The sequence below is a fragment of the Lactuca sativa genome, chromosome 1, assembly GCF_002870075.4.
Source record: "Lactuca sativa cultivar Salinas chromosome 1, Lsat_Salinas_v11, whole genome shotgun sequence".
In the NCBI taxonomy this organism is placed as follows: Eukaryota; Viridiplantae; Streptophyta; class Magnoliopsida; order Asterales; family Asteraceae; genus Lactuca; species Lactuca sativa.
Window position 1 is genome coordinate 51,923,881 of NC_056623.2, and position 23,269 is coordinate 51,947,149.

The 23,269-nt window shown below is 34.1% G+C and overlaps 3 protein-coding genes across 3 annotated transcripts; 1 reads left to right on the forward strand and 2 right to left on the reverse strand.

Moving 5' to 3' along the window:
- Positions 1–2,145: 2,145 nt before the first annotated feature.
- On the forward strand, positions 2,146–7,382 carry LOC111911908 (cellulose synthase A catalytic subunit 1 [UDP-forming]). Its single transcript, XM_023907659.2, has 14 exons — positions 2,146–2,560; positions 2,955–3,150; positions 3,237–3,409; positions 3,483–3,594; positions 3,696–3,891; positions 3,997–4,263; positions 4,391–4,736; positions 4,820–4,957; positions 5,047–5,172; positions 5,252–5,464; positions 5,584–5,848; positions 5,928–6,124; positions 6,222–6,572; positions 6,651–7,382. The coding sequence occupies exons 1-14, from the start codon at positions 2,480–2,482 to the stop codon at positions 7,236–7,238; spliced, it is 3,249 nt and encodes a 1,082-aa protein (XP_023763427.1). The 5' UTR covers positions 2,146–2,479; the 3' UTR covers positions 7,239–7,382.
- LOC111911909 (EG45-like domain containing protein 2) lies at positions 7,157–8,206 on the reverse strand. Its single transcript, XM_023907660.3, has 3 exons — positions 8,036–8,206; positions 7,651–7,930; positions 7,157–7,564 (listed from the first exon to the last, which is right to left on the reverse strand). Exons 1-3 carry the CDS (start codon positions 8,142–8,144, stop codon positions 7,558–7,560), a joined length of 396 nt encoding a protein of 131 aa, XP_023763428.1. The 5' UTR covers positions 8,145–8,206; the 3' UTR covers positions 7,157–7,557.
- Positions 8,207–19,128: 10,922 nt separating this feature from the next.
- Positions 19,129–20,127, reverse strand: LOC128127217 (uncharacterized). Its single transcript, XM_052765650.1, has 2 exons — positions 19,952–20,127; positions 19,129–19,681 (listed from the first exon to the last, which is right to left on the reverse strand). The coding sequence occupies exons 1-2, from the start codon at positions 20,125–20,127 to the stop codon at positions 19,129–19,131; spliced, it is 729 nt and encodes a 242-aa protein (XP_052621610.1).
- Positions 20,128–23,269: the final 3,142 nt, after the last annotated feature.

Sequence of the window (23,269 nt, forward strand, 5' to 3'; positions counted from 1 at the left end):
AGCACATAGGGTTTTCAACCCACAATAATTAAATTTATTAATTTCATCAATCAATCAACTCGGTTATCCGTTCCCGTTATCCTCACTTTTTGTCCCTAAAACATCTAAATTAAGGGACTTAGCCTAAGGATTTTTCATCGGGGTGACAGCACTGCATAGGGGATTCCTCAACAATATATGTTAAAAGGCAACCATAGGGGAATGGAGTACATCTGGTGAACATTTAGTTCAAAAACACCTACATGTTTCGAGCCTACCACCGTTCCACTAGACTGTCTAGAATAGTTTGTGGTCGTCATCTATACTCCGCTAGATGACTGGATCATCTTAAACACTCTAGGCCTATCATTATTTATTTTATCATCTATATCATCTACCCATCTTTACCCTTTATATTTATAGGTACAAAATACATACATAGTTTAAATCGAATAAAACATGTATATTTTGTTCATCCAACATACATATCAAGAACACAGATAATATACACACATAACACGTAATTTTTATTAAATACTTCATATTTATGTATAAGATGAAAATAACTATGCACTCACTTGACTAGTTAGTGGTTACTAACTATGTTCTTAATCGTCGTTATATCACACTTTCTTTATTTATGACTCCTTGCTCGAAAATTCTGAACTCTAATTTCAAAATTTCTGGCCCTTCTTTATATCGAGTATATCTTTGGCTATTATTGTTTTCTATCATAAGAATTGCTCAAAGGATACCTCTATTTATATAAAGGATTTTTGAATCGCCCGTACAATATCAAAAGATTAGTCACCCAAAAAAATTACACGTATAACTTCAATAAATTAGATGTGTACGAACATACTTGAAAGGTTAACACATATTCTTCTGATATTGACTCTAAATTAGAAGGTGTATTATTACTTCTCTTTTGTCAACACATATCATTTTAATTAATAAAATATGTACGACATGTATTATATTTCTTACAGGTATGTTGGTTTGCAATTTACAAATCAATTATAGTTACATTTATGGTCCATAAGTTATTATTGTATTAACACAATATATCATTCAAGTTACACTGTAGTCCCTCAGCTGCATGGAGCCCCTAATAAGAATAAAGAACAAGTAAGAGACGATCACCCACTTATTTGTTTGGATCGGTCCGATCCAATCAAATTAAGTAAATTCAACTTAATTCCGGTTTACAAAACATTGATTCAAATAGTTCAAACTAAATTCAAATTCGGTATGAATTAATCAAATTACAATTCGATTTTCAAGAGTCGGAATGTTTTAAAATAGTTATAATTTGAATATTAGCTGACTTTATAAAAGAAATATAATCAAATGGTTAGTTGTAAATTAAAATTTATAAACTGTTAAGGAAAATATATTTTGATTCATTAGATAAAAAAATCTTGAAAAAAAAATACATATTAAGGTTTTTATTAGGAGAGTGTTTCTAACCTATTTAAAAAACAATTCAGTAAATTAATAAATAATTAAAAGTATATATTAAAAATTAAAATATATATATCTATTCTAATAAATGAAAGTGTTTTTTGTCACATGTTACACTCTCACTCAATTTATCAAATGTCATTTTGTGGTTATTTTGAATTAATTTATTTTTCCAAATGTCATGTTATGTTTTTTTTTTTATTTTAATAAAGTTCACATAATATTTAAATGTAATAATTACAATAAATTTAGTAATAAATAAATATAAATTTCATTAATGGATAAAAAAATCAATTTTAAAAGATAAAAAAAATCAATTTTTATAATTCATTATTTTTTTTTTATAAATTCAAAGTTCTTAAATATTTAGACATTTATAATTAATTTTTTTGATTAACTCATATAATCCATGAGTCTTATAGTTTACAAAATATTTATCAAATAAAGATATACTTGCATGCTGTAAGATAATTTTTTTTACTAATTTACCACCCCGGCCTTTCTAACAATAATTTGTATTATATAAAAGACAATGTTTTCTAAATAAATAAAAGATATTAGTTTATTTTATATATAGACAACCACATATCATTTCCATATATAACATGATGGTTGTTCAGATCCGTGATTATTTAATTTAAACTATTAAATATGTATTTTATGAGTCGGTGATTTCTAACACTATTAAAAAAAGGGACATTGTAACGAAACTAAAAGGCCGAGTTTCCTGTAAGCAGCTGACTGAAGCCAGACAGTCAAGCCAAGCTGATTCTCCCCGCTCTCGACCAAAATCTATTACTATTTTCATCATCACCGACACCCTCCCCCTCTCTTTTCTTAACAAATCAATACAAATGATTAATATGCAGTAATCATCGAAAGTGAGATCAAGAATGGGCCCTTTTCTTCTCACGCCAATGCCCATCAAACTTCATTGATTATCAAGTTCCTTCAAATTCAAATCAAGAACGAAAAAATCAATTTCTATCATCTGGGGCTCTTCTTTAGTCCCCTGTTTCTACTTTAATTGGAATACATGGAGGCAAATGCAGGATTAGTTGCCGGATCTCATAAGAGGAACGAGTTGGTGAGAATAAGACATGATTCCGATGGAGGGGTATGTGTTCTTTCGATTTTTCTTGAATACCCTTTTGGATTTTGAGTGTTCAGAAATCAATTTTATCGACTCTTGTATAGATCTAAGTGATTTAACAGTAGGCTATTTTGTTTAACCCAAGTTTGTTTATTTTGTTTGGATCTGAGTGATCAGTGTGACCAGTGAGCTCAGTAATGAGTGATGATACGACTTTTGACTTATTAATCCTACCTTTTTGTTAAATCTTCAAAGAGGGTTTTTTGTTAAATTTGTGGATTTAGATCTGAATCATCGAGATGAAAGTTTCTGTTTTCAGCGCCCATCTTGATTAATTTGACAAAATTTTCAGCTTTAGCACATGATGATTTCTTAAATTATTTAATTTTGATTGTGACGTTGAGTGTTGATGATGCAGCCGAAGCCTTTAAAGAATATGAATGGACAGATATGTCAAATCTGTGGCGACACCGTCGGCCTGACTGAAAACGGCGACGTTTTTGTTGCTTGCAACGAGTGCGCATTCCCGGTTTGTAGACCCTGCTACGAGTACGAAAGAAGAGACGGAAATCAAGCATGCCCTCAATGCAAAACTCGATACAAAAGACACAAAGGTTAGTTTTTGAGTTTTTGTTCGTATCAAGAACACATCAAACATATGATTTTTGTAAGAATTAAAGAGAGATACAAATGTTTTTAGGGAGTCCCCGAGTTGACGGTGATGATGACGAGGACGATGTTGATGACCTGGAAAACGAGTTTGATTATGCACAAGGGAGACGACAATGGCAAGGAGAAGATCCGGATCTTTCTTCATCTTCTAGAAGACATGAATCACAGCAACCAGTTCCCCTTCTCACTAATGGCCAACAAGTAAGAAAATTACTTATATACCCTTTTGTTCTAAGCATTACCTTTTTAACTAAATTCAGAGTGTTATTTTCAGGTATCTGGTGAAATCCCAATTGCCACACCGGACAATCTATCTGTAAGAAGTACATCGGGTCCATTAGGCCCTGGTGACAAGCCTGTCCGCTATATGGATCCAAGACAACCAGGTTACTTTCTTTTTTTTTTTTTTTTCTTTTAAAAAAAAAGTATTATTATTAATCAGATAATGTTGTAGTAATTATGCTAATGATGCCCTTTTAATAAATAGTTCCTGTAAGAATTGTGGACCCATCAAAGGATTTAAATTCATATGGGCTTGGGAATGTGGACTGGAAGGAAAGGGTAGAAGGCTGGAAACTAAAACAAGACAAAAACATAATGCAAATGGCAAACAGATACAATGGCGGTGAAGGGAGAGGAGGTGAGATTGAAGGCACGGGATCAAATGGAGAAGAATTGCAACTGTAAGTAGTAAACTAAAGGGTACTTTAGGAATATCATATTTGTCGACTTATGATTTGACTTTTTTTTTTTTTTTTTTTTTTTTTTTTTTTTTTAAATATATATAGGGTTGATGATCCAAGACAATTAATGAGCCGTGTGGTGCCTATTTCATCTTCTCATTTGACTCCATATCGAGTTGTGATTATATTGCGATTGATTATTTTGGGATTTTTCTTGCAATATCGGTTGACTCATCCTGTTAATGATGCGTATCCTTTGTGGCTTGTATCTGTTATTTGTGAGGTGTGGTTTGCTTTTTCTTGGCTTCTTGATCAATTTCCAAAATGGTCCCCCGTTGAACGTGAGACCTTCCTTGATCGCCTTGCATTGAGGTAAGTAAGTAATGGGATTTAGATTTTGGGCTAATTGCAAGAAATAGCAATGTACTTTCATTTGTAGTCATCATCATGGGCAATTAGGTAATTTTAGCTTAAACAATGAAAATTTGTTGTTTTGTAGGTTTGATAGGGAAGGAGAGCCTTCACAATTGGCACCTATAGATGTCTTTGTGAGTACAGTGGATCCATTAAAAGAGCCTCCTCTCATCACTGCAAACACAGTGTTGTCTATTCTTGCTGTGGAGTATCCTGTTGACAAAGTCTCCTGCTATGTATCTGATGATGGATCTGCTATGCTTACATTTGAGTCTCTTTCTGAGACAGCAGAGTTTGCAAAAAAGTGGGTCCCATTCTGCAAGAAGCATAGCATCGAGCCCAGAGCCCCTGAGTTTTATTTTGCTCAAAAGATAGATTACTTGAAGGACAAGATCCAGCCTTCTTTCGTCAAAGAACGTAGAGCAATGAAGGTGAGTTTTACCACTTTTATGTTTTATGTTTTATGATTTCTTCCAGTGTTTTACCAAATACCTAAAACACCCTTTTATGGCAGAGAGAATACGAAGAATTCAAAGTTCGGGTCAATGCACTTGTAGCAAAAGCACAAAAGATGCCGGAAGAAGGCTGGTCTATGCAGGATGGAACTCCTTGGCCTGGAAACAACCCCCGTGATCATCCTGGAATGATTCAGGTATTTGAATGATTGTTTGGTTGCTGAAAATTTGTATATCAACAGTTGATTGTTGACTTCTCTTGTTTATGATGATTGGAATTGGATAGGTGTTCTTGGGGCACAGTGGAGGTTGCGATACAGATGGAAATGAGCTACCTCGTCTTGTTTACGTGTCCCGTGAAAAACGTCCTGGGTTTCAACATCACAAGAAAGCCGGTGCCATGAATGCTTTGGTATGGATCTCTTAAAAAAACATGGAAATTTTTTGTGTTTATTGGTTGTTTATGGATGCGATGCAATTTGGTGTTACAGATTAGGGTTTCGGCGGTTTTGACGAATGGCGCGTACCTTTTGAACGTCGATTGTGATCACTACTTCAACAACAGCAAAGCTCTAAAAGAAGCCATGTGTTTCATGATGGATCCTGCCTATGGAAAGAAGACATGCTATGTTCAATTCCCACAGAGATTCGACGGGATTGATTTACACGATCGATATGCTAATCGCAATATCGTCTTCTTCGATGTGCTTTTCTGAACTTTACAGAGTCAAACTTAAAAAAAAAAATTCAAATTCAAATTCCGATCTTGTTGGGATTTCAAAAATCAAAAATTGACATTTCTATATATATATATTTTGTACAGATTAACTTGAAAGGGCTGGATGGGATTCAGGGGCCGGTTTACGTGGGAACTGGTTGCTGTTTCAATCGACGAGCTCTGTATGGATACGACCCTGTTTTAACAGAGGCTGATTTAGAACCAAATATCATTGTGAAAAGCTGTTGTGGTTCACGAAAGAAGTCGAGAAACGTTAACAAGAAGTACGTGGATAAAAAAGCAGTGATGAAAAGAACGGAATCCAACACTCCAATTTTAAACATGGATGATATCGATGAGGGTGTTGAAGGTTTGATTTTGAGTCTTTCACTTTAGTTTGTGGGTCCAGTGAATCATTAATGTTGACTAAATTCTTTTGTTTTTGAAAGGGTATGATGAAGATAGATCGTTACTAATATCGCAAAAGAGCTTAGAGAAGCGATTTGGTCAATCTCCTGTATTTGTTGCTGCAACTTTCATGGAGATGGGAGGAATTCCCCCCACTACCAATCCAGCTACCCTTTTGAAGGAAGCAATACATGTTATTAGCTGTGGTTATGAGGATAAAACCGAGTGGGGTAAAGAGGTAATTTTACCCTTCTAGCTTCCGATTCTTGTTATACATGGTCATCGGAAAAACAATAATCTTCATGTTATTTTGTTTTGTGTACAAATGCAAGCAGATTGGATGGATTTATGGGTCTGTGACAGAAGATATTTTAACTGGATTCAAGATGCACACAAGAGGATGGATCTCAATATATTGCATGCCACAACGTCCGGCTTTCAAGGGTTCTGCTCCGATCAATCTTTCCGATCGTCTGAACCAGGTCCTCCGGTGGGCTTTAGGTTCAATCGAGATTTTACTCAGTAGACATTGCCCCATCTGGTATGGGTATAATGGTAAATTAAAACTCCTGGAGAGGCTCGCATACATAAACACCATCGTCTATCCCCTCACCTCCATCCCTCTTCTAGCCTACTGTGTACTTCCGGCCGTCTGCCTTCTCACCGGAAAATTCATCATCCCCGAGGTACGTTAATCATGCTTTATGAGTTGTACGATATGCATGAATGTTTGTACATGTTGAAAATTGGGGGTTTTGCAACAGATAAGCAACTATGCTAGTATGTGGTTTATTCTTCTCTTTATCTCCATCGCTGCAACCGGAATCTTGGAGCTCCGGTGGAGTGGCGTGAGTATTGAAGACTGGTGGAGAAACGAACAGTTTTGGGTGATAGGAGGCACGTCCGCTCATCTATTCGCCGTCTTCCAAGGTCTTCTCAAAGTTCTCGCCGGAATCGACACCAATTTCACCGTCACATCCAAGGCAAACGACGAAGACGGTGATTTTGCAGAACTCTATATATTCAAATGGACGGCGCTCCTCATCCCACCCACCAGTGTTCTGATCGTAAACCTAATCGGCATAGTTTCCGGCGTTTCATCTGCAATCAACAGCGGTTACCAGTCGTGGGGCCCACTTTTTGGGAAACTGTTTTTTGCAATCTGGGTTATCGTCCATTTATACCCGTTTCTCAAAGGTCTGTTGGGTCGGCAAAATCGAACCCCCACCATTGTTATCGTGTGGTCGATTCTGCTTGCTTCGATTTTCTCCCTTTTGTGGGTTCGTATCGACCCCTTTACCACAGACGATACTCTTGATGCAGTTAAAGGACAATGCGGGATCGATTGTTAGGTATATATATATAAAGTTTCTGATTTGCAAATTTGTGTAAGCCGTGATGTGATGCGATGTGATGTGTACGAATGATATAATTATTTGATTTATTGTTGTTATCCCACGAATTCAATGAAAAATTTAAGTATAACCTTATCTTAATATGTCGGTTCATTACATTCAATTAAGTTGAGTTGTATGCAAATTTCTTGTTATTATACAGTATATTACAAAATTCAAACACTATCTTCTTCATATTTAATTTCATGAATTTAGTCTTCAACAAGTACATATATATAAAACAAAACATGAAATTCCATACACACCAAGGTTCATGTCAGATCCTGAAACAAAAGATTAAAGAAAATAAAGTTAGATGGTTGTAAATTGTAACCTAATGAAATATAAGAAAAGTTGGGGTTTTACTTACTCAATATATTCAACGTTGATTTTCTCCCTTTGAGACTTGGAAATGGCAGAAAAAGCATCATTTGACAAAACAATAGTCGAAGGACACGGCCTTTTGGAACAAAAATCTACCACCTTAACATCAATGGTACCATCTCTACATGGTTTATTATTTCCACTCAAACACTTGAGTCTGTATCGCCTACCACATGCTGCACCGTTATCCCATAGTCCTTCGCTCACTGACACAAATAAGTTCCCCAATGGGAATTGATCTGCTCGGTTGCCATTGCACCTTGTGGCTACATTAAAAATACATATAAAAAAAAATACTTCAATTTAACTATTATTTATTTATTTATTTACAATGTCAAAAACATAATAATTAGAATCATATTTAAACTTACGTGTATAAGGAGGCTCATAGGATGAGGCAGTGCCAATTTCACTCAAACCACACTTGATGTTATTGAAGATTAACAATAAAAATAAATTCACAATCACTCCAATTCCCATCGCTACAAATTCCCTTTTCTTTTTTCTCTCTCTCTGTCAAATACTATGGTAGTAAGATGCACCCCCTTGGATTATATATAGATATCGTATGGATTTATTTAAAAGATATAGGTATAGTTTGAGATATATTGTCACGTGTTTTTTAATAGAAATGTGCTTAGCATGTATATAGAATGAATGAAAAGTTGGTGATCAAATTGGATAAACTATAGATGTTTAATGTGATATATATCTACCTTTGCGCATGAAAAATGGATTTAATAGGTTTTGGTCAATTGTGATATAAAGTTCTTGATGCCTACCACTAATTAGTTTAAGGAAAGATGGTTTCTAACGTAAACATAAAACAACTTTTCTATCGTCTCTTTTAAACAGAAAAAATAGTCAATTTTGACAATGGCACAAAAAGGCAATGGAAAAGCATATGTAAGGATTATTAGATAAAACGATAGTGTTTTAATGGAGAAAAATTATATTTTCGGTGAATTTTTTTTAGTTGATAAACCCATTGTTGGTGTCGAATCTATGAAATTATTTTGGCTTATACGTCGGCTGACCGATATGATTACCAAAGAAAGGTGCATCCAGTACAATCACCACTAACTAAAACCAATGGCTCTAAACTGTTCGCAATTTTTTAAGGAAGGGAAATTCATATTTGAATTCGTCACTACAAAGTGTTACATGATTCGTTATTAATAAATATTTTATATTACCTTTTATCATATAAATAAACAATCCAAATTTTATTTTTAGATGCATATTTCACAAAGCTTTTGTGTTTTTTTCGGTTCAAGTTTGTGTTAAAGTAATTCAATATAGATGGAGAATGTCGTTCAATAAAAGTAGTTTGTGTTAAAGTAATTCTATACAGATGGAAAATGATGTTCAATAAAAGTTTAGAATATCAGATAATCAAAATTAGTTTGTCGATAAGATTTATTATTTTAAAAGATGGGATATATATACTAAACTCTCAATATTTTTAACGATTCAACAAAAAAGTCTTAAATTTTATTTTTTTAGAGTAAAATCCTAACTAGCGGCAGTTTTTGACATGTTTACCATTTTTTGCCAGTTAGCCAGTAATTATGGTTTTACTATAAAAAAATAAAATTTATGACTTTCTTTTTCAAATCGTGAATTAAGACATTACTGTAAAAAAAAATTAAAGTTTAGGACTTTCTTATCAAATCGTTAAAAATATAGGGACTTTAGTGTATATATCCATTTTTTTGTTAGAAATTTAATGTCATTATAATCTTTAAGTATAAGAGTTATTGAAATCTGACCAATATGCTCTGGTCAACTAGATTCTATTAAAATCATTAACGTTTGATTCTTGTTAAATAGTTTTTTTTTAATCTCAACAAATCGACATTGAAAAAAATAAAGATAATCAAGAAAGAAAGAACCACGATTGTGTTGAATTTTTGCATAATGATAATCAAGAAAGAAAGAACCAGTATCGTGTTGAGTTTTTTGCAATCCTAAAAATGGAGAATTAAGAAACCGGAAAAGAAGAAATTGTCCTTCTTACACATTCTCCACATTCACACATTTTTTACCGGACATGTGTTGTTTGTGTTTGTTGAATTTGTTCCTCTTTTCAGTTCAAGATTTGACGGCGAACCAAGAAAAAAGTTTTACAAGTCTTCTTACCCTCTATCGTTCTCTCTTTTGCATCAGTTTCCCAGATTGTGATCGTAGCAAAGTAAGATGATGATGGTAAGAAAAAACAATGGTGTTGCAATAAAAATCACAATTAAAAGTTCTTGGGATAGGAATTAGGTCTCATGAGACTGATAAAATTATTTGTTTCTAGGGAAACCAAACCTATACACTAAAGTCTCAATATTTTTAACGATTTAACAAAAAAGTCATAAACTTTATTTTTTTGACAGTAAAACCCTAATTACCGGCTAACCGGCAAAAAAGAGTAAATGTTTCAAAAACTGTCGATAATTAGGATTTTACTGTCAATTGATTTTAATATTTTCATGCAAAAGACAACTGTATTACGAAAGAAATAACTGTTAACCGTAACTACAATAAGGTATTAAAGTTATAGAAGTTTCAATCCTAATAACGCATAATTTTCACTTTTGGTTTAATATGTTTATATTATTTATCTAAAAAACAAAATCATAATAAATATATTTTGATTAAATGTCACAGAAAAACCACGCCCATGTCAATTTTGATTGTTACAAAATGACAATTTTTTTGAAAAGAGATATCATACCGTATTAATAAGGTGGTGTTTGTTTTTTTTTCAAAAGCTCTTCTAGACCTTTTATGTCTGCATCGCGTAGACGACCCACAAACTTTTAGTCCTATAGACTGTTTGTTTTTTAGAAGACCGTACGCATAAAAAAATCTGTCCATCCTCTTCTTGACGTAGATGTGAACATATGTCTTCTAGTCTCTTTCTTAATCTTTCCACTAATCTTAAGAGACAATAAAAAAGCGCAAAAAGAATAAAAAAATGAAAAAAAAAACCTATCAAACCTCATTCGTGCACCTTTTTTTTTAATTCATTTGCCATGTAAACACTTTGTAAATATATTATTTTAATGATTTTAGCTTTATAAACTTTATTTGGTCAAATAATTTTTTGGTATTCATATTTTAAAAAACTTTATGCATATTTATCCGATGACTTTTTATAACAGTAATTAAAAAAGTTAAATATACTACAAAACTTATGAAAGTATTTTACGAACGTGTTTTTTTTCTTCATAAAATGGACAATTAATTTGTTATATATATATATATATATATATATATATATATATATATATATATATATATATATATATATATATATATATATATTGAAAATAAGGTGACTGTATTATTAAATTACAATGTTTTTATATAAGAAATATTGAAAAAGTCTTTTAAATTAAAAAAAAAATCAATTTATTTAGGTTTTAATTTATTTTAGCAGTTTGTAGATTTTAAAAAACAAACAGTCTTCTTGCAGACTGCAGACGTTTGGTCCATATCTTCTACTGCAGATGTCGTCCGCAGACTGCAGACATTTTGCTTCTGAAAAACAAACACCATCTAAGTTTCAAACGCATAAACATTTATTAACAAAAGACATGTAAACGTGGATTATGAACTAATGACATAGATATACGATAAGTACTATAAAGAGGAAAAAGCATAGTTAAGATTGACCCAAATTGTAATGATTATAGTCTTGCTAATGTAAATATTTAATTAGTTTTTCTTGATAATCATGATAAATGATACTTTTTGACTCATGAGTGATGAATAAACAATAGTATATATAGATTTACTAAGACGAAAAAAGACATGAGTTTTAATGATAGAATATTATTGAAAAAATAATAAAGAATATGATCAACTTTAAATTAGTGCCCGGATAAAATCGAAGTTTTAGAAAGTGCTGATTAGTGGCGATCCTTCATTTTTTTATAACTTTATTTCAAATTAATGGTAATCATGTATAATAATTAATAAACTTACAATACGCTAATATACATTACAATCATTTTCATCCTATGTGAAAATAATTTTTGACATATTATTCGTTTTCAAATTATATAGATGCATAGGCAATAATATGTCTTTTATGTGAAATAATGTGTGTTTTTTTTATGTGAAAACATGTTTTTTATATATAAAAATATATTTTCACATAAAAAAAACCTGTTATGCAAAAAACCTTTTGGACCAAATTTATATAGAAACATATTTTTCACATATAAAAACCTTTTTATAACAAAAATGTTTTGTAAAAAAGGTTTTTAGTATAAATATGATTTTATAAAGCAAAAATAACATATTTCGAAACAAAATTTTGGAAAAATATATGTAAAAAAAACAAAATTTAAGATGAAATTGTAACAAAATTTTAAAATAGGGACAAAAATATAAAAATTGGACCAAATTTATAACAAAATTTAAAATCTGAGAAAAAAATGTAAATTTTAAAACTGGGATGACCTTATAGCCGGGAAAAATGATGAAAATGAATATATTTACCTGTATTCGTATCTTAATTAAAAAAATAATAATTTAAATACTTAATTGAATATAAGGTTAAAAATATAAACACTTTATAGATTTTCCTATACTAAATACTATAGCAAAATATGTGGAATTTGGTATTTAGTAACTTTGGTCTCACTTTTGTTAAATTTCTATTTTCTATCATTTTACTTTTTGAAAATTCGTTTTTACCTCTCGATTTTTCTACTTATTAACTTTGGTCCATCACTTTTGTTAAGTTCTCAAATTTTCATCCTTTTTACTTTTGAAATTGTTGCTTTTACCCCCTTTAACTTTCAACTTTCTAGATACTCAACTCACTCAGCATGAAGTATAAGAAAAAAGAGAAGAGAGAGAGAGAGAGAGAGAGAGGAAGCAGCGGGCTGAAGAACCCACATGAGACGTCTTCTGGCGGTAACCACCAAGGCGTGGATTTGTTACCCTAGCCGTCGCACGACTCCGTGCACCCTTGGAGAGTAATCAGTGTTAAAACACTAAGTTGCTTGAAATAAGGAATTTGAAGTTAAATTGAAAATTTAAATGTAGATACGAAAACACATCATCTTGCTAACTTGACAACTTAACGCCATCTTAAGTGGATACCATAGAATGACCCACGAGTGGCGAATTTAAAAAAAGAATCACATGGTTCCTAATTAAGTGAAGCCAATAAAAAAAATCAACAATACTTTTGGAGTCGGGTCAGGTCGGCTCATGTACCTTAAAAGAACTGAACAAGTTCAATCGGCTCATGTACCTTGTAACGACCCGTCTCTGGTATGTTGTTTCCATGTTATTTATTTAGAAGTTTTCAAGAGGGACTCGGGGAGTCTATAGCCCGACTCGTCGAGTAGAGACGGGATTTCGAGCACGTGTAAGTCGCCGACTCAACGAGTCCATATTCGAGACTCGGCGAGTCCGCCTGCTAGGAAGAAACCCTAAATCCCCGGGTTTGCTCACTATTTAAGCAATGTTATGTGCCCCAAACTCGCCTCCTTCACCCTCAGAGAGCTTGAGAGAAACCCTAAACCATTCCTTGTATGACTAAAGTGTTTTGTGTGGATTCTTGAAGGAAAAAGAAGAAAGGACCCAAAAAGAGGAAGTGTAGAGCAAAGATCCAAGGCCAAAGTCAGAGTTCATTGAGGTATGTCTCGGAATTATTCTGTTTTGTGCTTAAAACCTCCATTAGAACACCTCTAAGGCTAGTTTAATGTATTTTCCAAGCTTTATAGTTGTATGGATGCCTTGTTGGGTCGAGATATCCCTAGATCTGTTCATTTAGGAGTTTTAGAGCCCTGATCTAGTGCCTTTTCGAAGTTTCTTTGCTTGAGAACCCTAGATCTAGCCTTTATTATGCTTTTTGAGCCTTTTAATCTTCATGGGTGCATATGGGCACGTAAAGATAGAATCTTTACGTGTTAATCGAGCTTAGGGAGCCCAGATCTATAAGTTTTATGCGTTGGATTCAAGCAGAATCGAGTTTATAGTAGCTGCATGCATGCGACTCGGCGAGTCGAGTCGCGAGTCCCCGATTTTTCCCCTTTTAAGTGATGCCGAGTGGGGACCAGTGAGTAGTAGAGTGGACTCAGTGAGCTGGAGGTCAGACTCAGTAATGGAGGGACTCGACGAGTTGTTCATACAACTCGGCGAGTCCAAGGCAATCTTCTTAGCTCAAGAACAACTCGTCGAGTTGTTCATACGACTCGGCGAGTCGGATGCAGATAGCTTGAGTTCTAGAATCGAAAGGAAACTCGTCGAGTTTATGCCATACTCGACGAGTAGCAGCGAGTAGGGTTGAGAAGTGAGAATAGGGACTAGGCGAGTTGGCGGCCCAACTCGGCGAGTCAGGTCAACTGTAGGTTGACTTTGACCAGGAGAGTTGACTTTGACCAGGGGTAAAAGAATCATTTTACCCCAATACAGTGATTAGTATTTGATTGAGTGTGTTTATGGAATTGTAGCCGGAGAGATACCAGAGCAGCAGCAGATAGCTTCCAGAGCCATACATTCAGCAGCCAGTTTACGAGGTGAGTTTCCTACCAGTAGGAACGGGTCTACGACAACAATGCCGGCCCGTTTAGCTAGCAGTTAGTTCCGGACTTCGGTCCGAAGCAGTAGTTCAAGGTGCTTGATGTTGTGTTTCGGGCATGTCTATGTGTTATGTTAGCAGATACGTGTTTATGTTATGCTATGTTCAGACAGTTCCGGATTTCGGTCCGATGCAGCTAGTTCCGGACTCCGGTCCGATGCAGGGGACAAGGTCCCAGTCAGTTCCGGATTTCGGTCCGATGCAGACAGTTTCGGACTTCGGTCCGATGCAGTCAATTCCAGACTTCGGTCCGATGCAGTGGGCAAGGCCCAGTATGTGCTTTATTTGTTATTGTGTGGTATGTGGTAGTTTAGGGGAGCTCACTAAGCTTCGTGCTTACAGTTTCAGTTTTGGTTTCAGGTACTTCCGCAAGTAAAGGGAAGAACTCGGGATGATGCATCGCACACACCACAACTTCAGTTTTTGTCGTGGGAGTTGATTCAGTTTCTTAGATATGTTTTGATACTGTTGTGACACATTTTTTCTCACAGTATTTTATTATGTGATACTCAGTTTTATGATCTTTGTTATAATATAAATGAAATTATCGGGTCGTATTTTTGGGATGTTTCAAGTACCTTGTGCCACCGATTAAAAAAATTTTAAAAACCGATTGAAATATAACTGAAAAAGACATACAGCTTAACGAAAAACTAGTTGATTATTAGTCCATTGATAAAGCGGCGAACGCAGAGTGAGAGTCTTTGGCATGTGGGCTTTCATTTTATTAGAACAACTTGTTTATTTATTAATATTTTGAGAGTGCCGATTAAGAGTAGTTAACTTTTTATTATCAATCTCATAATTTAAAATAACAAATTGTCCCTAATAACTTATATTTTTCTCTTTTTAAAGTGGTTTTTTTTTTTAAAAATAAAAATAAAAATAAACTCAATGTAGGTTCTCTATTTTTTTAAGACTAAATTACACAGATGGTCCCTGTGGTTGGCACGAGAGACCAAAGATAGTCCTTATGAGGAATTTTGGACTTGTATGGTCCCCGTGGTTCCAAATTGTTGCACGAAGAGTCCTTATGACATACTCCGTTTAATTGTTGTCGTTTATTTAAATCACGTAACCCTCACACGAGGGTATTTTGGTCTTTTGCTTATCCCTTCTCTCTCTCATATCTTTATATGATCTGCAAAAGATTTCCCTTCCCTATAAAAATTAAACCCCCATCACTTCCTTCATTATTTTTCGTCTCCTCTATTCTCTCTTCTCTCTTCTCTCTGCTGTGTCTTTCTAAGAAACTTTGCTTAAGAATGGTAAATTGTTTTTGTGGAACGCAAGCGGTGATAGTGACATCATGGATGGATCTCAACCCAGGTTGTATGTTTTGGAAATGTCCTAGCAGTTGCGGTTTCATTGCCTGGTTTGATGAGCCGATGTGTCGAAGGGTTGTGGCTGTCATTCCAGGTTTGCTAAGATCCATGAACAAGCTTCAAGAATCTCTGCTGCAAGCAAGTTTTGAAGCAAAAAAAGTGAAGATGATGCTAGTTTTTAGTTGGGTTTTCTTTTTCATGTATGTGTATAAAAGATGCTAATAGTATTAGTCTGGAGATGATGGTTCTTTTGCTTGTGGGTAGATGATGGTTCTTTTGCTTGTGGTTAGAATCAGATAATAGTATTAATTTGAAGATGATTTCGTTTTGTTTGTTTGTGATGCAAGAAATGTTCGTATGTATGAATGGAATGCTTTTTATTTGGGAAACTTTTAGTCTGCTACCATTGTAAAATATTGGTCAGGAACTTAATGAGTGTAAAATATTGGTCTGCAACTTAATGAACCGTGCAGATCCATTAAAGTATAAAATATGAAAGTGAAAGGTTTTTGTAGGCTTTAGACCATTGTAGAGCCATAACAACATTAGAAATGTTCAAAAATAAAATGCAAACTTTTGCATAGTCATAAAGTTCATTACATAACCTTAAAGTGCAAAGTCATAATACCAACAAAATATCAAAAGAGCTTGCAGACTAATGTATCATAACCAAAAGAACCATCTTAGTCTAGCACCCTAATGTACCATAATACCAACAAAAGATAAAGACACACAAGAACCAACTTAGTCTGACCTTTCTAAGGTACCAAAACAAACAACACAAAAGACCTTTCTAAGGTACCAAAACAAACAACACAAAAGACAACAAATCAAACTTTTTCCTTCATTTTGGATTTATCCATAAGTTTGGTTTTCTCCTTCATTTTGGGTTTCTCCTTTTTTCCATCTCCCTGCTTTTTTGCCTTGCTAAGCTTCTTGCCCCCTGCCACCACATTTCTAACTTCATTTTGTCCCCCTTGTCCCTTGCAACTCCTAGAGTTGTGACCCTTGTTATTGCATTTGCTACAAGTAACTGTAAGGAACTTCTTGGTCAAACTTTTACCTTGATTATTTGGTTCTTCAGTTTGAGCTCTCTTTCTCTTCTTTTTTGGTCTCCCCACCTGCATAATTAATAAATTATAAAACAGTATAAACGTATACTAACTTGTAAATTGAAAATTATTTACCTGTTTAGTATGCTTAGGAGGTGTTAGTGTTATGGGGAAATCTGACTTTGGCCACATACTTCTTCCATTGATAGGTTGAACTTTGTACTTGTACATTTCATTCCATGTGCTTAACCTATAACATGGATGTACCCACTCCTCAAGAGGTGGGACATTTTTTCCCAGTGCCTGCAACTACAATTCCTGTCCCTCCAATTAACCACAAATTGTTCCCCCATTGTCCCAGTAACTTGAGTCTTATCAGCACCATTAAATATGCAAGTGTATTGAGAAGCATCTTTCTTAACTCCATCTAAAAGTTTTGTGGCTGTTGGGGTAAGTGGCCCTTGAGACTTATCTATCACATTTTGCACAATACAAATTCGTTTCATTAAGTATTCCCTAATATATTCTAAACATGTAATTATAGGTTTGTCTCGAGCATCTAACAACTTTGAGATGAAAACTTCACATAAATTATTCAACAAAATATCTGTATGTGCTCTTCCTGTACAATGCAACAAAATATCTTATAAGAATCTGTCAAAGTGTAAATCTTCCTTGAATCTGTCAAAGTGTCTAACTGTTGTTGCTGTTGCACATTCCCATAAATGATCTCTGTGCTCCTTCCCCCTCCATTGTAGCTTCATGTTTTCGTGAATATGTCTTAAACAGAACCTGTGTTCAGCGCTAGGTAATAGGTTGGCAATGGCAGATAAAATCCCCTAATTAACAAGTAACAAAAATGTTATTTTCTAAATGTAGTAGACAAAATTACAAAGATGTCATGAACAAGTATCATAAGAAGATTAACCTTTTGCCTGTCAGAAATAAATGTGAAGTTTGAATTTGTAGAGAGCTCCAAATCTTCACCTAGACACTCTAGAAACCAACTCCATGAGCTTTTGTTCTCGGCTTCAACTATGGCATATGCTAGTGGGTAGATCCGATTATTGGAATCAAGACCCACAACAGTGAGAACCTATCCAGTGTAAGGTCCCTTCATGAAAGCCCCATCGAAACCTAAAAAATCTCTTAAACCTGCCTTAAAACCCAGTTTTAATGCACCTAAACAGACATAAATTCTCTTAAACATCCTAGTTTCCAAGTCTGCATTTGGTTCACTGTATACATCAATCTTCACAATTGTTCCTGGGTTGCACTGTTGTAATTCTAATACGTAATCCCTGAGAAGGCTGTATTGCTTTTGATAATCTCCATAAACATGTTTCTGTGCAAGTTGTTTAGCCCTAAAGACCTTCATTCTTGACATCCCCACCTCGTATATCTTTTGTAACTCTACACACAAAGCTTTGACTGGGATAGTTGGGTTTCCTTCCACTTCTTGAAGAATGATGGTTGTAAGAAACTTAGGCCTCATTTGATAGTTGCCGATTGAGAAAGTGCTGACTGAGAAAGGTCTGTCTGGGTAAGAAATCCTGATTGGGTAAGAAATCCTGTTGTTTGATTGTACATCTGACTGAATGTGCTGAGTGATGAAAAATGACCATTTTACCCTGCTGTTATATATATATATTGATGGATTAAATTGCTGAATAATTATAAAAACATACATATTGTCATACAAAATCTAAATTACACACAAATAAAAAATGTCATACAAAATATAAATTAAACATAAATAATTTAATATCCAAATAAAAACATAATGAAATTTAAAACAACATAATTTAATGTAAAGTAGGTGAAAGTAGTCGATTTGCAATCTGATCACGCAAAACACACATATATATGCCTTGTATGTTTTCTCTATCAATTCCCCCACCTTGGATGTCAGGAGTAACCATAGTGTCCTCCTCAAAATTTCTAAACAAGTCATCTTCTATATTGTATTTCCTTATAAAATTATGGACCGCGACACAAGCAATGACTATGTCTCTTTGCACTGTAAAAGGATAAGGAGCCATTTGTTTTAAGATTGGGAATCTCACCTTCAATACACCATAAGCACGCTCAATAACATTTCTAAGTTGTGCATGAGCATGATTGAACCTTTCTTCTCTAGTTAAAGGTCTGCCTCTTCGAAAATCGGCTAACCAATACCTAGTATTGCGGTATGGAGCCATAAACCCATGAGTGTTTGTATATGCGGCATCACAAAGGTAATATTTATCTGCAAAAGAATGTGACACATTATATAATGACACGTATTATATAAAGAAGATAGATAATAAAAATTATATAAAGATTACAAACCTGGTGGAGGAAATGGAAATCCAGAAGTTGAATTGAATGCAACTTCTTTCAAAACTCTTGAATCATGTGCTATCCTCCCATCCAGCCCAAACAAAGGTGAATATCATATCAAAATCACAAATTCCTATTACATTTTGAAAACATTCTCCTTTTCCTCTTCCTCAATAACGAGTTTGTTGATCAACAGGTACAACCGCACGTACAAGAGTTCCATCTAATGCACCAATTGCTCCGGAAAAAATATTTTTTAACCGTCTATGTCGTTCTGAGTTATGTCTTGTTGGGTTAGGAGTTGTTGGTACTATAATTTCTTTTGCAAAACACATCATTGCTGTTAGGACCTCGTGAAAACATTGATGAATCGTTTGTGTGGAGTGATGAAATCTTCCCTTAACTGCGCGGAAGCGTTCATTATGTCCTATAACATGTAAGAAGATAGCCATCTTCTCTTCAATGCTTATTGTCCTACTAGATTGCAACCAATTTTTTTGGGTAAAATGGTTGCATAATAATGCAAATGCCTCTTGTGTAAGACGCATCATATCGAAACATTGTGTAGGGTCTCCATACATCAAATCTTGTGTATATGCATACCCGCTTGAATCGTTATCTCTAATTCTATGAATTCTGATTAGTTTGCGCCGGTTTGACCTCAACCAATAAAACACAAGTAAAAGAAAAGCTACAACTTCACCATCAGAAACCATACTTGATCTGTTACAAACAATTAGGTAACATGTTAAAGTAAAAAAAATAATGCACCAAAAAAATGAGTAAACAACATCAAAAGTAACAAAAGTCATATAACAAACGTTATATAACAAAATACTAGTAAACCAAAAAGTCATCAAACATAGGATCCAAAAAACTAGTAAACATCATCCAAAAAAAGTCATCAAACATAGGATCCAAAAAACTAGTAAACATCATAAAAAAAACTAGTATCCAAACTTTTCTACCCGCACCTATCAAAGGTAACCATACTTCCTACCCGCACCCATCACCCACGACTCACAACTACTATGCGAAAGTCGTAACCAAACTTTTCGAACATCAGCACTTTCACCAAATAGCAAAAGAGCGGTCTTGTGTCTTTCATCTTCTTCTCCCCATTCCATTTTGTTCAATTTCTCCATACACGCATCAACATCCTTATCCATTTCACTTTTTTCAATTCTTTCATTTTTTTTCCACTAATAACCTTACAATCTTGACAATCTCCTCTTCAACTTCTAATGCCCTTGCATCTCTTTTTTTCCCACCAACTCTTTTGTTTCCACCAACTTCCTTATTTTTTGAACGCCCCGAAGATTCTTCACTTGCACCTACGTGTTGTGTTGAGGTTTCCATTAGAACATCATCATCAAAATCATGGGGACTAAACTCTTCTACAGGACAAGGGAGTGTAGAAGATGGCCCCCAACTTTGAGATCCGGTTGATGTCAACCCTTCAAATAGTTGGGTGCAAAGATCAGGGAACAATAGGGGTTTAGTTTTCAATGACAACACGAACTTGTTCAACTGTTTACAATTTTTATAAATATTAGTATATGTTATAAAAATAATCATAATAGTATTGATTAAAAAAATAAATTTAATCAAATAGTATATGTTATAAAAATAATCATAATAGTATTGATTAAAAAAATATTACCTTCCCCTCTTCTTTCCATTGTTCATCGGTCAAACTAAATTTATTTTTTATAGGATCATATATATTGCCGGTTTTGTTTTTGAGTTTCACCCAAGCAACATACTTTGATTTGTAGTAGTCAAAGTGGTTTCTCATTTGCTTCTGATCAACCTCTTTACCGTGTTCGTTTATCAATTTTTCGCGTATTGTCTTCCATGAACTTGCCTTAAGCCCAGAACCCTCACGACCATTAGTGGTTAGTTCATTGATACATGCATCAAGAAAAGTTTTGTCCTCACTCTCGTTCCAAACCAACATCCTAAAACATTAATATTTAAAGTAATTTATCATAGTTTTTATCAAGTTAAAGAACAATTTTAAACATAAAGCAATTTTCAACCAAGGAAGTTAACATCATCCTAAATTATGATTTGATAACTTATACACAAACAATTTCAGATGTCACAAAACATCAATATTCAAGCTAACAATTTCACAAAAGATAACAAGCTAACAATTAAGGTCAACAATATCAAAGCTATAAAATTAGAAAGAAAAAAAAAACAGCCCAATTTTTGATTTTATAGCTTATACTTTTGATACTAATACAAGCTCAATAATTGGAAGACATGTGATGTTGCATGCATTCCCCCTCTCGCCCACTCTTCAAGGAACAATTGGATTATTAAAAAAGTTAGGTTACCATTAATCTTATAATAATTATTTATTATTAATTTTACTTTAGTACTTTACACATAAAAACACAACATTTGATTGTATTTTCTGTAAAACATGTGATTGTGGGCTTGAAAATGGGAATTTACAAACCTAATTGTATTTTCCAATTCACATTCAATTTCAATTCACAAGCTATAAAATCAAAATTCAGAAAAAAAAAAAACTTCCAATTCACTTTCAATTTCAATTCATAAGCTATAAAATATGAACTGGAGAAAAAAAAAACTTCCAATGTGAATTGGAGAAAAAAACTTCAAATTCAGAAAAAAAAACAAAAAAACAAAAACAAAAAACAACTACCAATTCACATTCTATTTTAGAATTCATAACATTAGAAAAAAAAACCTTCAATTTTCAGTTCTTATACACAAAGAACTACAAAACAAAACATAAACAAACTTCCAATTCACATATAATTTCGAAATTCATATATTAGAACAAACAATTTCAGATTTCAGTTCTTGTACACAAAGAACTACAAAAAAGAACAAAAAAAGCTTATCATATGAACATACAGGTTGAGAATTCATAATATTCTAACATATACTAATTTGATTTCATAAAGAACTACAAATTTCATACCATCAAAGCATAAATGGTATCTGATTTTGAAAATTATTAACAGAAAAATTATCTAACCTGTGTGATGGATCGAGAAGGCGTCACTGATGGCGGTGGCGGAGGTCCGACGAGATGGCACAGGTCCGACTGGTCGGACTGTTTGGCGTTCAATGTTGTGGAGTTCTTCCTAGCGGCTGCTGTGCTTTTAGGTCACTAGAAGGGAAGCGAATGGGGAAAGAAATAATAACGACGCAGGGGCAAGATAAGGGCAAGATTGTCTAATTTCCAGTCAGCAACTGTTTAAAAACTGATCCAGAAAGCGATTTGGGTCAGCAGATCTTACCGAGAAAGCTCAAATCAAACACCAAAGGTCTGACCGAGTCAGCCCAATTTGCTGACTCGACCCAGTCAGACATTTATCAAACACTCCCTTAGAAGTGCACTCTTTAATAGACCTTGACTGCACACATCTATGCTCATGAACCAAAGTTTTCACCATCCAATCGCTTTCTTCATCAGATCTAGAAATTAATACCACCCAAGGGCATGTTGCTTTTTGTGAGCTGACTGTTTTATCCTTGCATTTGATTCTACTTTTTGTCCATGGCCCACCTGTCATTTTCGGGACCACACCCCTGCATTTTGCCCTAATTCTTTTTTTTTTATCATTTTTTGAAAAGTAAATGTTTCTCCTAGTTCGAATTGAATGCATTTTAATGTAGTCCTTCACTTCTGATGAGGACTTAAATATTTGACCCAGATGGAATGCAGTTTCATGTACTACTCCTGATGAACATGTGGTTGGTTTGTTTAACCTTCTCATTAATTTCTTCCTCTCATCTTCTTCTACACCAGTTGATTCAAATAATTGTGTATCTATCACCTCCAAATCCTCATCAACTGTGACATCAGGTGCATTGAATGATTGGTGGTTATCTAGATTTGGAAAAGAATAAACACCACTGTGGAAGTCTTTCATATTCACTTCGACATCCTCCACCATATTAAGTTCATCCACTAAAAAGTCACTATCGTCGCTTATACTTCCATCGGTACTAGTCTCATCACTAATAACATCTCCAATTTCTTCATTTTCCCCCATCTGTTGGTAATCATTATGATCCATATAAAAGAAAGGATCAAAGTCTTCTGAAGGGACAACATCTTGGGCTTTGTTAAGCTCCTCACTTGCAGGATGAACTCGAACATCTTTCACTACATCTCTATCAAAATGTCCAAAAGGTACAACAGACCTAGAAAAGTCATAGTTCTCATTCAAGTCCATTTTTCTACTACATGATCCTACCTTTGTACTTGTAAACTTTTTTCGATTGAGTTCCGGAGAAATAGGCTCATTGATTTCTTCCGAT

Coding starts and splice junctions, on each gene's coding strand:
- LOC111911908 (XM_023907659.2), top strand. CDS start 2,480: ATGGAGGCAAATGCAGGATTAGTTGCCGGATCTCATAAGAGGAACGAG. Junction 4,737..4,819: donor AAGAACGTAGAGCAATGAAG/GTGAGTTTTACC, acceptor CTTTTATGGCAG/AGAGAATACGAAGAATTCAA. Junction 5,173..5,251: donor CCGGTGCCATGAATGCTTTG/GTATGGATCTCT, acceptor TTGGTGTTACAG/ATTAGGGTTTCGGCGGTTTT.
- LOC111911909 (XM_023907660.3), bottom strand. CDS start 8,144: ATGGGAATTGGAGTGATTGTGAATTTATTTTTATTGTTAATCTTCAAT. Junction 7,931..8,035: donor CTATGAGCCTCCTTATACAC/GTAAGTTTAAAT, acceptor TTTTTAATGTAG/CCACAAGGTGCAATGGCAAC.
- LOC128127217 (XM_052765650.1), bottom strand. CDS start 20,127: ATGGATAAGGATGTTGATGCGTGTATGGAGAAATTGAACAAAATGGAA. Junction 19,682..19,951: donor GTGATGGGTGCGGGTAGGAA/GTATGGTTACCT, acceptor TGTTTGTAACAG/ATCAAGTATGGTTTCTGATG.